At 48.3% G+C, this 16,380-nt stretch overlaps 2 protein-coding genes across 12 annotated transcripts in view; both read left to right on the top strand.

The window, feature by feature from the left end:
* RT1-CE13 (RT1 class I, locus CE13) overlaps positions 1–16,380 on the top strand; it is a 211,699-nt gene that overhangs the window by 86,313 nt on the left and 109,006 nt on the right. The window lies entirely within an intron of this gene.
* The window catches only part of LOC147998518 (RT1 class I histocompatibility antigen, AA alpha chain-like), a 59,273-nt gene continuing 48,195 nt past the window's right edge, over positions 5,303–16,380 (top strand). Inside the window, exons 1-8 of one of the 11 annotated variants that reach the window (XM_087598562.1) lie at positions 5,303–5,400; positions 5,605–5,874; positions 6,104–6,379; positions 7,336–7,611; positions 7,739–7,840; positions 8,051–8,080; positions 8,287–8,334; positions 8,460–8,874. In XM_087598562.1, coding sequence (XP_087454688.1) covers positions 5,328–5,400; positions 5,605–5,874; positions 6,104–6,379; positions 7,336–7,611; positions 7,739–7,840; positions 8,051–8,080; positions 8,287–8,334; positions 8,460–8,464 — 1,080 coding nt within the window. In that variant the 5' untranslated portion in view covers positions 5,303–5,327 and the 3' untranslated portion in view covers positions 8,465–8,874. The other 10 variants (XM_087598567.1, XM_087598561.1, XM_087598564.1 and 7 more) reach the window with 10 other exon arrangements.

Genomic DNA, 16,380 nt, shown 5'->3' with positions numbered 1-16,380 from the left:
CCCATTCTGGACTGTGGCAGTCTGTTGTAGAAGAGGACACAGGGGTCAGGGAGGAAACACTACTGCCCCACCCCTGACACCTCAGCCCACCCTCTCCATGCCTCTCTCTGCGTCACCACCACTCCTAAACCTAGTCCTGATTTATCAGAGTTGTTTGTCTGTTTGTTTTTGTTTTTTTTTTTTAACAAAACTAAGAATGAGGGGGCTGGAGAGATGGCTCAGTGGTTAAGAGCACTGACTGCTCTTCCAGAGGTCCTGAGTTCAAATCCCAGCAACCACATGGTGGCTCACAACCATCTGTAATGGGATCTGAGGCTTTCTTCTGGTGCGTCTGAAGACAGTGACAGTGCACTCATATATAATAAATAAATCTTTAAAAAACCTAAGAATGAAGCAACTGTGTCTGTGGTGTCTGTAAGTGCTCCGTTTGGGTGGGACTTGAGCCAGGGTCACTCTGAGGCTTGAGCCCTGTTGTGGGGCAGGGTCATAGCAAGGTAAGGCCCAAACCCGAGAGGCTGTGGCTCCCCAGCTGCCTTCTCTTCTGGTTCTACTCACTTTCTAAAGTTTTTTTCTAAAACACTTTCAGATGTTTTAAGATAGAAACCAGGTCCATGTTGGCTGATGACCTCATCAAAATATACGCTTGCATATGACTGGCAGTCATCTTTACTGTGGTTAAAGAGTACACGCCCTGTGAGTTCAGGATCATCTTCAGATGACCACAGAACAATAACTGTAAAATTTTTTTGTTCTAGTGAGTTTTCTGTGTATCATTGTATCTCTTTGTAGACTAAAGAAACACCAACCAGACTCAAGGATTTCTGATTGGCATACATTTTTGTATGAAGATAACAATTTATGGTTACATTTGTTACAACGTACTATATTTTTGACTCAACTCTGGTTTGGAATATAGTGTATGTAATTATAAAAATTTAAGGTTTTGAATGTCTACTTGGCTTATCAAAAGCTGGTTTAAGATGTGTGTCTAAACTCCTCCGCCTTTGTTAACTGCTGAGCACCAAGCTGCTATAAAGTGTAGATAAGCACAACACACGCTGGATGAATAAGGTAGTCATTTCATTCTAAAATTTTAGGTTATAAGAGCATTATATGCATTCATGCCTTTGTGATTGTGACAGACTCCTGGAACCACAGTTACAGACCATTGTGCCTTCGATGTGGTTGTTGGGATTTGAACTCAAGACCTGGGGAAGAGCAGCCAGTGCTCTTCACTTCTGAGCCATCTCTCAACCAGTTATATTTGATAACAAATAAGGTATACTGAATGATACGTTATACATTCAGCGTCACCGTGACATTTGTGTAGCTTTGTGTCCTTGTTCACTTTGTTGGGCTTTAGCTATTGGAAATCTGAGTCATAGAAAAACTGTGGTAACCTATAATGGTATGCTATAAAGGCAAGACACCAGTCTCTTATGGACCAAAGGTTAGGGCATTTATGGTTTATTTGGATGATAAAGGAGCTTCACCTCAAATTACAAAGGCTTAAACTTAACAGAGACAAAGTTGCAAAATCTGAATCTTAGGAAAGTTACCCACACTTAACAATGCACGTCAAGAACAGGAACATGGTTTATTAAGCTCCTGTGTATGTTTCCAAAGTTAAGCACAAAACAAATTACTAAAAACTAGGGAAGTTTGGGGGTTGGGGATTTAGCTCAGTGGTAGAGCGCTTGCCTAGGAAGAGCAAGGCCCTGGGTTAGGTCCCCAGCTCCGAAAAAAAGAACAAAAAAAAAAAAAAAAAAAAAAAAAAAAAAAAAAAAAAAAAAAAAAAAAAAAACTAGGGAAGTTTAGGGAAGTTTGTTCAGGTCAGATATCCTTACTATTACAGCCCTCAAAACTTTTCAGAGATCTGCTGAATATGGCATTCAAGACGTTGGAAAACTGATGGTGCCCTGGGTCCTCTGCCTGCACTGAAATGAAGACTCCCGCAGTGGAACCTTCAGTGATTGTCCAGGTAAGGGAGAAGTCTGTCATTTTTAAGAGATTTGGAAGCTGCTTGGTCTGTACTTCCTGCTTACTCAGGTGAAATTCATGCTCCTCAGAGCTCTGATGGTGTTGACTAGGGAGAGTTTTGTCAGTTGAACCGCAAGCAACAACACGGGCTTCAGGTGCTCCTCAGTTCTCTCCCTGTGTAAACATCATAGGCCACTTTCCTAGAGTTGCTACTGTGTCCAGACACTGATCACATTGTTGCGAGATTCTAAGAAGAGATAAATCCACGCAACAGATTTCAATGTCACTTTTTACTCTCCCTTTTTGTAAAGGAAGTTGTTTTACAATGATTGCTCTCAGTAACCACCCACGTCTTGTGGTCAATAATTGGATAAAAAAACTGTGAAGTTTATGTAGGTTCTGAGGATATGAAAGCTTAAGTTGCAAGACTCTTAAAACTGTGCTTTGAGATCAGTGGATGTGACTTATAAAGGTCTGAAAAAGTGCATAAACTGCAATTTATAAAGGTTTAAGGAGGTGTTTTTTTTTGTTTGTTTGTTTTTTTTGTTTTTTTGGTTTTTTGTTTTTTGTTTTTTGTTTTTTTTGGTTCTTTTTTTCAGAGCTGGGGACCGAACCCAGGGCCTTGTGCTTGCTAGACAAGTGCTCTACCACTGAGCTAAATCCCCAACCTCTAAGGAGGTGTTTTAAGGTGTGCAAATGCAATTTGTAAAGGTATAGGAAAGTTATTTAAGGTGTATGTAAAAACGAAAACGTTTCCCATTTCTTCCTTCTCTATGCTATTTTTTTTCTTTTTTCTTTTTTCTTTTTTTTTCGGAGCTGGGGACCGTACCCAGGGCCTTGCGCTTGCTAGGCAAGTGCTCTACCACTGAGCTAAATGCCCAACCCCCTCTATGCTATTTTTATATTAAGACCTAGAAAGCTCAGAATTTAACATTCATCAATGGAGTTTTGGTGAGTTATTGATCTAACTATGATAAACTGCGATTTCTATTACAGTCACAAGCTCAAGATTATGAATTTCCTATGGTATGCTATACTTCTAAGTACAGACTTAAAAGTGCTTTTCACTGAGCTAAAAAATGCCAGTCCAACCTGTACACACCCAGTGTTCTGGAGAGAGGAAAGAGTGCTCATTGTTTTAACGCCAAGTCATTTTGGAGTCCCCATGCTTTTACTACAACTCAAAGGCATGAGACTGCTGCCTTTTCTACAATGTGACATCCAGTACAGAACACAGTGGTATGTTAGCATGTCTAAAATTTATCTAATCTTGTAAATTTAAAATATCTTCTAAGCTTTGAAGAATCTATCTGAATCCACCTCTCATGAGTCAAATGGTTTCCAGATAAGTACTGTTGATAAACAGCCTGTTTCGTCTCCTTCTTATTCAGTTTATTCCCAAGGGTGGGGTTTCCTCCTCCTCTCTGAGGTCTTGGGATGCCCCACCCCCAACTAATGGGCCTAAAAGTTTCAAATGATCACCTAAGGAACAAATTTCTTCTAATCTCCTTACCTTTACCTTCTGATCCTTATCTATACAGATGTGCTTCAGGGAAATGCTAGCTCCAGGTGTTGCCTCAAAGTCCGGGTGCCACACAGCTTCAAAGCACCTGCCCCATGATGGTTCAACTTAAAGATGAGTCTGCATTCCTCAGTTGCAGATGGCCCTGCAAAGCCTGGACAGTAAGGGGACAGTCTGCTGTTTTTGAACCTCCCCAGCTTCCCAGCTTTCTTGGGTCCTCAAATATGTTGCCGCACATCAGAGAGCAGGAGGCAGTCTAAAGAGTATGATGACCCTGTGAGGCCTATTGGGTCACCCCTTCCTATTTTCTCACTGTACATGGTAAATAAGAGGAAGGGATGTCTGTAACAAACTACCACCCACATTCCAGAACCGGCCTGCTCTCAGACCCTCAGTGTCAGATGCCACATCATCACCAGCCACCAAATGTGACACATTTCCACTGTGGCCACAAGTCGTGCACCCTTATCCTGCCCAGGTCTTATCAAACAACTCTTTTTCTCTTCCACCCACTGCCCACCCCCAATAAATCTCTCACATGAAGCCTGTTCTGTGCTGTGATCTTTGCAACATCCCTTAGCCCTCTGATCCATGCGAGAACTCTAAGAAGCCTCCCAGGGTCACCCTGAATGTTTGCCCAGCTGGGCAGGTGTCTGGTGGAGCAGGACCTGAAGCTGCATGAAGTCTGAGCAAAGACAGAAATTGTAAACGTCCAAAGAGTGGAAGGGTGCTTCTTCTCATTCCTCTTTTAATACTGTCTGTCTGTCTGTGTATTTGTCTTTCTGTGCGTGTGTCTGATGTTGTGGCATGTTTATATGTATGTATGCATGCATGCATGTATGCATGTTGTACATATATATGCATGCATGTATGTATGTACATATGTATGCATGTATACCTAACCTACCTACCTCTCCTTAGTCCCTCTACAATCAGATTGGCCTGCTCTGAGGGAGAAAATGTCCCTATTTCTCCCCTCCCCCCACTTGCTTGACTTTATCATTCTCTCCTGTGATTATATCAGCAGCAGCATCCAACAAGCAGGGGACAGGCAAGTCCTCAGGACTGAGGGGCAGGGATGAGGTGGGAATCCACCCCTTCTTTGCATTCCAACTGTTTTTTTACCTTGGGTCCTCCATCCAGAGGGTAGGTCAGGGGGAGGAGCTCATCCACATTCTCCTCCCTCAGCTCTCACTGGGCGACCCTGCACCAGGAAGCCATGCTGTTTGCATTTTGTCAACCTGACACAAACCAAGACAGATTTGGGAACAGGATCCTTAGTAGAGAGAATGCATCCATCCAGGGCCGCCTTTAGGAAAGTCTATGAGGCATTTTGAAAATTATTATTAACGATGAATATGGAAGGGCTCAGCCCACTGGAGGTAATCCTGGCTGGTGGTCGTGGATTGTACAAGAAAACAGGTTGAGCATGCCATGAGGAACGAGGTAGTTAGCAATGGTTCTCATGGTCTCTGCTTCAGCTCCTACCTCTAGAGTCCTGCCTCAAGATCCTGCCCTGAATCTCTTCAATGATGGACTGTGATGTGGAAGTGGAAACTGAAATAAATCCTTCTTCCTCAAGTTGCTTTTGGTCATGGGGTCTTATCACAGCAACGGAAACCCTAGCTAACACAGAGGTGCACAAGGGCCTTACTCTCCTCCCTGAGTTCTCCTGCAGCACAGCCCTGCCCTTCTCTTGCCCTGGAGCCACAACCCTCTTTACAGCTCCTAGGATCTGATTCGTTTTGACCTCCCACTGGGTAGCGCGATCTTGGGTTGGTTGTAAAGTCCCTGTAGGCTGTCTCACACGCGTCCGGGATCTCGGATGGGGGTGACTGCGCCGCCCTTGCTGCCCCTGCTGCGGGCGGCCGCCTTGGCCCGGACCCAGACCCGCGCGGGTGAGTGCCGGGTCCGGAGGGAAACCGCCTCTGCAGGGAGGGGCTGGGGCGGCACCGGGGAAGCCAAGTCCCCGCGTCCCACAACAGACCCTCCGCCGCTTCTCCACCCGAGTCCGGAGCCCCACGCCCTGCTCCCCGCCCGGCCCCCACACCCGCCCGGGGTCCCGGGAGGAGGTAAGGATCTCATCCGCGCGCCGCCCCCAGGCTCACACTCGCTGCGGTATTTCAAAACCGCCGTGTCCCGGCCCGGCCTCGGGGAGCCCCGGTTCATGGAAGTCGGCTACGTGGACGACACGGAGTTCGTGCGCTTCGACAGTGACGCGGAGAATCCGAGATACGAGCCGCGGGCGCGGTGGATGGAGCGGCAGGGGCCGGAGTATTGGGAGCGGGAGACGCAGGGAGCCAAGGAAAAGGAGCAGACTTTCCGAGTGAACCTGAGGACCCTGCTTGGCTACTACAACCAGAGCGAGGGCGGTGAGTGACCCCGGGCCTGAGGTCACGACCCCTCAGCGTCCCCACAGAGGTCGGAGACGTTCCAGATCCCAAATCTGAGGGTTCGGGAGCAGAACCGACCATGGCGTGTTTCGGTTTCCGTTTTGAGGAGTCCAGCGGTGGGCGGGGGCGCAGGTGGGCGGGAGAAGGGGCGGGGCGAGCAGGTGGGCGGGGAATAGGAGGGGCCGAGTCTGACGGCCGGATCCCCCAGACTCTCACACACTCCAGTTGATGTTTGGCTGTGACGTGGGGTCGGACGGGAGGCTCCTCCGCGGGTATGATCAGTTCGCCTACGACGGCCGCGATTACATCGCCCTGAACGAAGACCTGAAAACGTGGGCGGCGCCGGACGTGCCGGCGCAGATGACCCGAAACAAGTGGGAGCGGGCTCGTTATGCAGAGAAACGCAGGGCCAACCTGGAAGGAGAGTGTGTGGAGTCGCTCCGCAGATTCCTGGAACTAGGGAAGGAGACTCTGCTGCGCTCAGGTGCGGGGTCGGGGGGCTTCCCGTCTCCCTGCCTTCGGGCTGGGGCTCAGTCCTGGGGAAGAAGAAACCCTAAGAAGGGCGATGCCCCTGTCTCAGAGGGGAGACAGTGTCCAGGGGTCTCCTCATCCCTCATCACAGTGACTGCACTGCCTCTCCCAGGGCCCAGCCTTCTCCCTGGAGAGTTGTGAGCCCCTCTCAGGAGGGAAGGAGAGAATTTCCCCACTTAACAGCAGGGGCTCCCTGCTGTCAGCCATGGCCTCTCCCAGGCCAGGTTCTCTGCCCACACCCACTCTCTGAGGACACTGACTCCTGTCCTGCTGAGTGTGTCAGCCCTTACACCTCAGGAGTGGAACTCTCCTTTACCTCATAGGAGACATGGACTCAAATTCACTAGGCTGGTTCCCCCAGTTTCTACAACTTTCCAAAGAATACATTCTCACAGATCCCTCCCTGATGTGGGGTTTGTCTCTCTTCCACACCCCATTTCTCTCTATTCCCACAGTGGAGAATGGTCCCATGAGCCCTTGTGGGGTACCCTGGAGAAATATAAATTGTGGGATTTCTTTTTTCTTTCTTTCTTTCTTTCTTTCTTTCTTTTTTTTTTTTTTTTGAAAGCATTATTTTGCTTCCAGGCAGTGTTTGTCTGCAAACACATATTAAATCAATTATTTTCCATTCCCTCTTCCGTTCTATGACCACCCATCTCATGCTATGAACATCACATAAGGACGGCCCTGTTCACCCACTGGCTCATATGGATTCCCCCTGAGCTTCTGAGTTCCTCAGGAAAGTGTGCAGTTCTGTGCTGAGGGCACCAGCTCTCCCTGCAGCTCACTAGTTGATGACAGTTGAAGTGTCAGACACACACAGTTCAGTGTCATCATTGATTTAACTGTGTCCTGTGTAGATTTCAGTTTGTCTTGTTAACTGTGTGATTTCTTAAATCTTCCACACAGATCCCCCAAAGGCACATGTGAAACTTCACCCCAGACCTGAAGGTGATGTCACCCTGAGGTGCTGGGCCCTGGGCTTCTACCCTGCTGACATCACCCTGACCTGGCAGTTGAATGGGGAGGACCTGACCCAGGACATGGAGCTTGTGGAGACCAGGCCTGCAGGGGATGGAACCTTCCAGAAGTGGGCATCTGTGGTGGTGCCTCTTGGGAAGGAGCAGAATTACACATGCCACATGGAGCATGAGGGGCTGTCTGAGCCTCTCACCTTGAGATGGGGTAAGGAGGGTGTGGGTGCAGATCTGGGGTCAGGAAAAGCTGGAGCCTTCTGCAGACTCTGAGCTGGTCAGGGCTGAGGGCTGGGGTCATGACCTCCACCTTCATTTCCTGTACCTGTTCTTCCCAGAGCCTCCTTCATCCACCAACTCAAACATGGAATTCAATGTCATTTATGTTGTCCTTGGAGCCATCTCTGCTGTGGCCATCATTGGAGCTGTGATCATTGGAGGTGTGTTGGCTGTTGTGAGGAAGAGAAACACAGGTAGGAAAGGGCAGGGTCTGTTTCCCCTCAGATTCCTTTAAAAGAGCGCTCTGCTCATTAATGGGAAACATGGCCACACCCCACATTGCTGCTGTCTCCAACTGGGTCCCCTGTCAGTTCTGGAAACTTTCTCCTGTCAAGGTCTTCCTTGAACTCTCACAGCTTTTCTTCTCACAGGTGGGAAAGGAGACTACGCCCCTGCTCCAGGTTAGTGTGGGGGCAGGAGTGTCCCTGAGGGTATTGGAGTGAAGCTGGAGATGTTGGGAGCTCTGGGAATCCATAGTAGCTCCTCCAGAGAAATCTTCTGGGGGCCTGAGTTGTACCATGATATTAATCCATACATATGTTTATGTACATATACGGAAACATAAACATGTATAAATTATACATATACATGTTTTCTTTTACCCTAGATAGGGACAGCTGCCAGAGCTCTAATGTGTCTCTCCCAGATTGTAAAGGTGACACTATGGGGTCCGACTGGGGAGGGACAATGTGGACATGACTGGGTTTCAGGGACTCCCAGTATCGGAGGGTTGTTGTGCTGTTGTCCTCACAGTGATGGTTTGTGACTCTCATTCTCTAGCATGAAGACAGCTGCCTGAAGTGGACTGAGTGACAGACGATGTGTTCAGGTCTCTCCTGTGACATCCAGAGCCCTCAGTTCTCTTTAGACACCAGTGTCTGATGTTCCCTGTGATTCTATGGCTTCAGTGTGAAGAACTGTGGAGCCCAGCCTGCCCTGCTCTTCAGGACCCTGTCCCTGCACTGCCTGCATTCCCTACCACAGCCAACCTTGCTGGTCCAGCCTGGGGTTGGGGGCTGGGGACAGCTGCATCCTATCACTCAGTGGTGCTTTGAACTGCAACTCCTCACTTCTACACTGAGAATAAGAATCTGAGTGTGAACTTGACTGTTCACATACTTGACACAGTGTTGATTGCTTTTTAAATTACTGGATTGAGAATACTTAGAGGTTGTTTTTTGTTTTTGTTTTGTTTTGTTTTAAATAAATGGCAGGTGGAGAACCTTCCAGAATCTGTGTCACTAAGCTGTGTGTGTCTGGTGGGACAGGGTGGGGCTGTGGGAGCTGAGTGTGGACAGGGCTGTGCCCAGGTGGAGCTCAGTGTGTTGTCATCTTTGGGGGTCACTCCTTGGCGGTGTCATCTCTGTACTCTATTCTTTTCATCATTATGAAGCACACGTCTGTGATCACAGGGTCACAGGTTGCCAGATCCTTGTCCTGTCCCCAGGATGATGAGCAGCCCAGGCTGCTGTCCTAACTGTGGCTTTGTCTTCTGTGTTTATTTCCTGTGTTTTTCTTTGTGTGGAGGACTGGGCCTATTCTTTTCCTGTGGGTGCTTCCTGTCTTGCTCTCCCCATGGATGCCAAGTGTGACAGGAGTAGGAGGTGTTTTTCCACTCTTATCCTACCAGACTCTACAAGGGCTGTGCTCTCGGGATACTATGAGCTACACAGAAGAACTAAGCTCTCCTGAGCTCCTGCCTCCTTCCAGGGCCCTCCGTTCAGGTTCTCCCCATCTTTCCCATCTTTCCCCAGCTGACCCCGGATTGCAGGATCCACACAGAGGAGGGATCCACAGGCTCTCATCTCAGATCTGGCCCTGTTGGATCTGTGCTGTGCCCATGCCCCTGTCCTTCCCTGCCTCTGGGGATCCTGGTGCTGCCTCTAGAGAAGCTTCAGGGTTGATGGGATGAGTCTACTTTAGATTTATGTTTATTTTAGAAACTAGTCCAGGAATTGGAGATAGCCCAGGGGTTGAGAGCACTTGGTGCTAATGCAGGTGATGTCTCGATCCCAGCACGCATATGGTTGCTCACAGCCATCCATAACTCCTGCCCAAGAGCATCCAGTGCCCTGTGGAGATCAGGCTCACGAATGGTACAAATAAATACAGAAAAAAAAGTTCATAGACAAGATTAATAAATCTTTTCAAAACTACATTATGGGAATTTGTGAGAAGGAAATTCCTTTGTTACGGATTCTGACCCTTGAAGGATACTCTTCTAGCTTTGTGATTTCCAGCCAAGAGTTCCAGGAGCCTTAACTGAGATGTGTGAATACCAACTTGGTGATAATCTCTGTCATGATGCAGCCATCTTCATCTTGTGAAGGATGACGACTTCCCCAGACCCAGCAGACAAACACTCATGCACAATAAATGTTGTATTAATGGATAATAAATAGGTCATGAGTCAAAGACAGAAAGGCAGGTGGGGAGAGGAAGGGAGGGCTCTGCTGAGGGGAAAGCTCAGGTGATGCTGACCTCAGTGTGAGGGGACAGGGAGCTGCATTCACAGCCTTTGGCTGGAGGTTGCATTAATAATCGGAGCCACTGCAGAAGCTGGAGGTGACTGCATGAGTTTCTCCTCTAGACTGAACCATTCCCTGCTGGAGCCTGGAGGAGGCTGATGAGCCCAGGAAACACAAGAAGTTACAGATTCACTGAGCTTACACAATGTAGCAGGTTCCTGTCAGGGTTGAATCAGTAGCACTTCCTGGAGGTGTGGGGGGGAATCTTGAGTGGAGCTTCTGGGAGCCATGCAGAGGCTTACAGTGATGTAGCTGTTATGAGTGGATACTCACACTGGGCAGGGCTGTTCAGTGATTATCTCCCGACTCACACAGGCTCCCGTGAGTAACCAGGTTGCCCAGAGTTCACCGAGCTGACCATGGATGGATGCTCTCCTTGGTCTGCTGTCGCTGTCTCTGTCTGGCCTGGAGGAAATGCACTCCTCAATCAGGTGACACAGCTGTGTCCATTGTTATCAGCCCACAGTGTCTGTTCCAGATTTGAGATCCAAGTCCTGTTTCTGAGATTCTGTACTAAGCAATATGGTGTTGCTGGTTTCCTGGAGCAAGCACTGTAGTGGAAAGATGCATGTGATACAATGTAAGGGAATAACAAAGAACAGGTTGTGTCCAGAGCTGGAGGGCAAAAGGCAAGGCGACCAGAGTGCAGGTGAGTGGAGCAGGGCAGAGAGCTATTGGTTTTTAATTTTTGGTTTTCCAAGACAGGGTTTCCGTATGTAGTAGCCCTGACTGTCCTGGAACTTACTATGTAGACCAGGCTGGCCTCAAACATAGATCATGCTGCCTCTGCCTCTGCTTCTGCTGGGATTAAAAGTTGCACATCTACCACTCTTTGAGTTATTATTATTTAAGATTGTTTAAGATTGTGTGTGTGTGTGTGTGTGTGTGTGTGTGTGTGTGTTTATAGCCAGGTCTCTGACTTTAGGGTCTGTAGGCTTGGATTTTTAAAAAACTTCTTTAATATGGTTTCTTTAATACTTCAACCTCCCATCTAGCTCACCACCCACCAGAGGTAGTGGGAAAGAAAGGCTAATAGGGTGACGTGGGACATGGATTTGTTTAGAAATAGTTCCTTGGGGTGATTCCAATCTTTGTTGTCAGGATATGAGCAGTCAGGTCCACTAGCAAACTACTAAACAGGAATCAGCAGCCACAGTCCAGTGCACTCAACAAATACCACACTGGGAGCAGCAGTAGCACCTCAATCCAGAAGAAACCACAAGGCTCCGCCCAATTGGCACAAGTCAATGGAAGGCAAGAATCCCATGTATACCACAAGAAGTTCTTTGGTGCATTTTCTCTCTACAAAGTCACAACAAGCAAAGATCAGCTGTTGTTGTAAAATTATAAAACTCAAATGCTGTCTTTTACCCCTGCTAGATCCGGCACCACAGTGCCCCAAGATAGCTGGTAGATATCTTGCCACAAACACACATCCCAATTCCCTGGCCGCCCAGTGTGTCTAGCTGCCACACACTCTCTTAAACTTAAATCGCTACATGAAAGAACACACCACACAATAACCTCTGATCCAATTGATAAGATATAATTGCCCACCTGAACATATAAAGCCCTGTACACATCTATCCCTTAAGAACATTCATAACAACCTGTAAATACACAGAGTGGTATCTTTTTTTTTTAAAGATTTTGTTTATTTTATATGAGTACCCTGTCACTCTCTTCAGACACAGCAGAAGAGAGCATCAGATTGTGTTACAGACGGTTGTGAGCCACCATGTGGTTGCTGGGAATTGAACTCAGGACCTCTGGCAGAGGAATCAGGCTCTTAACCATTGAGCCATCTCTCCAGCCCCACAGAGTGGAATCTTAATGCCAGCCTCCATGTTCTCTCCGCAGTTTCTCTCCTCCAGATCCAGTCTCCTCCTCTTCCCTCAAACTTTTCTCCCACCCATCCTTCCTTCTCGTCCAATGACAGGCCTCGTTCTATTTTGTACCCGCCTACACCTGCGTGATGACACCCCCCACAATCAGCAAGGCAGTGCACAGGGGAACCAATGTCAGGGTTTTGCCTGTAGACTCACATTTATTCTCTCAAAATATCACGTGTCTGCTTCAGCAAAATATTCTCTCACCCGTGTCTGCCTCAGAAAGACATCATATGGGGCTGGAGAGATGGCTCAGCAGTTAAGAGCACTGACTGCTCTTCCAGAGGTCCTCAGTTCAATTCCCAGCAACCACATGGTGGCTCACAACCATCTGTAATGAGATCTGATGCCTTCTTCTGATGTGTCTGAAGACAGCTACAGTGTACTTATATAGAATAAATAAATAAATCTTAAAAGAAAAGAAAGAAGACAGACAGACTTTGACAGCACAGTCAACTGATCTGAAGACCTAATCTAGGAGAACCAGGCTTGAAATGGAAATTTCTGGTTTCTTTGGAGATGCGGTTGTGTCCTGAGATGTTTTTCTGGAAACTTTCTTATGAGAGGATGTTTTTGTTGCAGCAGACACGTGGTGTTTTCTGGAAGCTGTCTGGAAAGGGGCATGGTAAGTTTTGCTAGAGCTTGAGAGATGTCCTCTTGAGAGAACTAGTGGTGTTTGGAAAGGGTCTAGATATAACCCAACAGACCACAGACGACACTGTGTGGCTTTGGTTCCACTTGCCACTCTTTGCGGGTCGTCGTTGGACTTTGCTGAAGCCGCTCTTCACTGATGATGCTGATGCCTTCTTCCCTGATCATTTGTCATGACTTTGTAGAGAGAAACAAACCAAATAACTTCTGGTGGTGTCCCAGCAGCTTCCTCCTGCTTCTGCAGACTCAGGACGATGGGTAGAGCCTCAAAGTTGCTTCTGGATTGAACTGCCAATGCTGACCCGTGTGAGCTCAGTGCTGGTATCCTGACGACGCAGATTGGATTCACCCCAAAGAACTATTTCTAGACAGGTGCCCATCTTCCTTTGCCCTGTTACTCTTTCCTCTCTTCTACCTCTGGTGGGTGGTGGGCTAGAGGAGAGGTTAAAACATTTAAGTAAGCTTATTAAAGTAGGTTTTGAAAACTCGAAGCCCACACAGGGCATCTGGAAGGATCCATGTGTGAGTTATGTTACCAATCCTTGCTTGGTGCTGAAGGACATCAGACTGAACACTGTGTGGACAGATTGGGAAGCTCCTTCTCTTGGACTCTGTGACCCTGAGGAACCCAGGGCTTCTCCTGTACAGACCGTCTCTGCAGGGGAGTTGGGTGGCTCAGGCCTGAGTGAGGCCATGTGCTGCAGAGAAAAGAATCACAGAGAGCCAAGGCATAAAAATATGCTGAGTAAATTCGTAGAGCTGGAGAGGTTGTTCAGAGGTGAAGAATGCTTATTGCTGTTCCACAGGACCTGGGTTCAGTTCCCAGCTCTCACCCACTTGTAACTCCAGCCTCAGAGGGGATAGGGCGCCCTCTGCTGGCCGCCTGGGGTGCTCCATGCACGCGGCACACAGAGATACATGGAGCAAAATACCCTTATACATAAAAATTTTTTTTTAAAGAACAAAAAAGAAATGAAGGGAAATAAGATTTCGTTAAAGAAAGAGATCCTTGAACAATATTGGGGACACTACCGCATGGAGGAACACCTACCAACCCTACTGCAGGGCTCTAGGGTCCCCTGCACTAGATTTATACACTGGTCTTAGAGATCCAGCAACGGAAGGGAAAATGGACACAACTCCCCTAACAGAGTGGCCCCTGATGTTACTGGTCTATGCAGCCTGTGTGTTCGCCCAATTATGCTGTTTGTGTTGTTATGTCTTGTAACTCAGGGTGAAGTTGAATTCTCTTTTGAAGATTTATTTCTTATGTACACGTTTTGCCTGCATACATGCCTGCCCGCCACAAGAGGGCGCCACATTACTGAGCATTCAACTCAGGACCTGTGGAAGAGCAATTAGTGCTCTCAACCTCTGAGTCATCTCTCCTGTCCGGAATTTGAATTCTGGATCCTCCTGCCTCACCTCAGCATGCCAAGTGTCAGGTGTGTGTGTGTGTGTGTGTGTGTGTGTGTGTGTGTGTGTGTGTGTGTGTGTGTGTGTGTGTGTGTGTGTGTGTTATGTCACTGTGACTGGAGAGTGTGGTGTTGAGTAACAATCAGGGGAGGAGCCAGAGGCGCAATCTGTGTTTCAGCCCGAAGATCCTAAGGACCCGTGAAAACCGCCAAACAGAGGATTTGGGGCTGAAGGGGAAATTCCTGGCTGTTTCAGTATGAAGAGCCTTCCCCAGCTTTCAAAGCTCACAGCCACTTAGGTGATCCAGACCTGGACAGGCCCCTATTCGTGTGTTCTGCTGCCACCTGGCGGCTATGAGAGGTATCGCAGCTCCCAAGGGTCCTGGGGATGGACTGGACTTGGCCAAAAGTCCCTCCAGACTGCAGGAACTGCTTGCTGGTCTGTGGCTTCCAATGTCCCCGAAGCTGTCTGGGTCACACTGAACAAGGGCCACAGTAAGGAACCGGATATCCCCTGCACAGTCCCCGCATCGGAGCGTTTGTTTCTCTTTCTTTTGTTGTCGCTGTCGCCAGGGATTTGAGCTCCCCACCTCGTGACCCTGTCCTCACTGAGCTGCACATCTGCTGAGGTTGATGGGATCCACCCCAAGAAAGGGTTCCAGGTTTCTTTAGGATTAAATGCATTTAATCCCAGTCCTCATGAGGGCGGATCTCTGCATTGTTCCACCGCGTAGCAAGTTCCAGAACACCCAGGGCTATGAGGTAAACCCAGGAGCCTGGGATCCCCAGGACTGGCACCTGAATGGGGTGGTGGAGTAGGTGAGAAAGTTGTGACAAGTGAGAAAGCAGCATGGATTCCCAGGGCCAGGTCTCGGTGAGCTTAAGGTCCCCCGGCCCTTTATAGCCAAGGCCCTGGTGTATATGGGGAAAGGAAAGAACCTCAAATTACCCTTTCTTTCCCTGACAGCTTCTTTCACCTGAAATTTCCTCCCATGCTGTAGATGGGACATGGGGACTGCTTCCTGCCACTCCCCTATGTCCCACCTCTTTACTTTCAGGACAGGGTCCAGGCTGGGTCCAGGCTGGCCTTGGACTTATTCTGTAACTGAAGCAGCCTTTCCCACCAGTGCCTCGGGCTCCCAATTAACCAGGACTGCAAGTCTACAATCCAGCCTGGCTTTTGTTTAAGACTTGGTCAAGGTTCCAGGTGATGGTGGTTCACACCTTTAGTCCTAGCCCCTGGGAGGCAGAGGCAGGAGGATCTCTGAGTTTGAGGCCAGCCTGGTCTACAGAGTGAGTTCCAGGACACCTGGGGCTACACAGAGAAACCCTGTCCCCAAAATCAAACAACTTGGTCAAGGATGTTCCTGGGCTCCCATTTCTCAGGTTGCCCTTCCCTTGGGACAGTGTCCCATAGATCTGTGTGGTTCCTGTACTCTCCTGTCTCAGGATGCCCTGCTACTCAGACACTGTCCCACGTCAGAGCTGTGCAGTTCCTGGGCTTCCGAGTCCCAAGATACCCTTCCATCTCAGCAGAAACGCTTCCATCTATAGCACCTTCCCCAAAGCCCCAGCCAGAGCAGCTCGGTAATCTCAGAAACACTGGGAACAATTACCCTCAGCCACAATGGCGGGGGGAGTCCAGAACCTCCATCCGTAGGGACCCTCCCTGTTTTTTTTTCCTTTCCTTTCCTTTTCTTTTTTTTCAGAGCTGGGGACCGAACCCAGGGCCTTGTGGTTGCTAGGCAAGCGCTCTACCACTGAGCTAAATCCCCAACTCCGGGACCCTCCCTGTTAATCTATGTGTAGGAAGACACTATCCACTGACTAGGTGTCCCCTCCCAGTAACAGACTTAAAAGAATTCTGCAAAGCACCGGTGAGATACTGTCCTTAGTCCCCCGTTTGTACAGAGGGAAGCCTTGCTTAGAGATGAACGTCAGGGGCAATTCTACTTATTCCTACAGTGGTCACATGAGCCCTTATGGGTTGCCCTACACAAATACTAAATTCTGGGATTTCTTTGGGGTTTTTCCCCCCTCTCTTTTCTTTTTCTTTACTTTCCTTTGAAGGTATTACTTTGCTCTAGTCAGTGTTTGTCTGCACTGCAGTGATCCTGTTTCTCCATGACCCTGTATTGTCATTTGTATCAGTCTCCACAGGGCCAGAGGAGACTGCTAACCTGGGGAATCGGTGTTCCATTGAAGAGATTCTTGTGAA

This window comes from Rattus norvegicus, chromosome 20, assembly GCF_021556685.1.
Source record: "Rattus norvegicus strain SHRSP/BbbUtx chromosome 20, alternate assembly SHRSP_T2T, whole genome shotgun sequence".
Lineage (NCBI taxonomy): Eukaryota > Metazoa > Chordata > Mammalia > Rodentia > Muridae > Rattus > Rattus norvegicus.
Note: the sequence above shows the minus strand (reverse complement) of the source record. Positions and strands in the feature narration are given on the sequence as shown.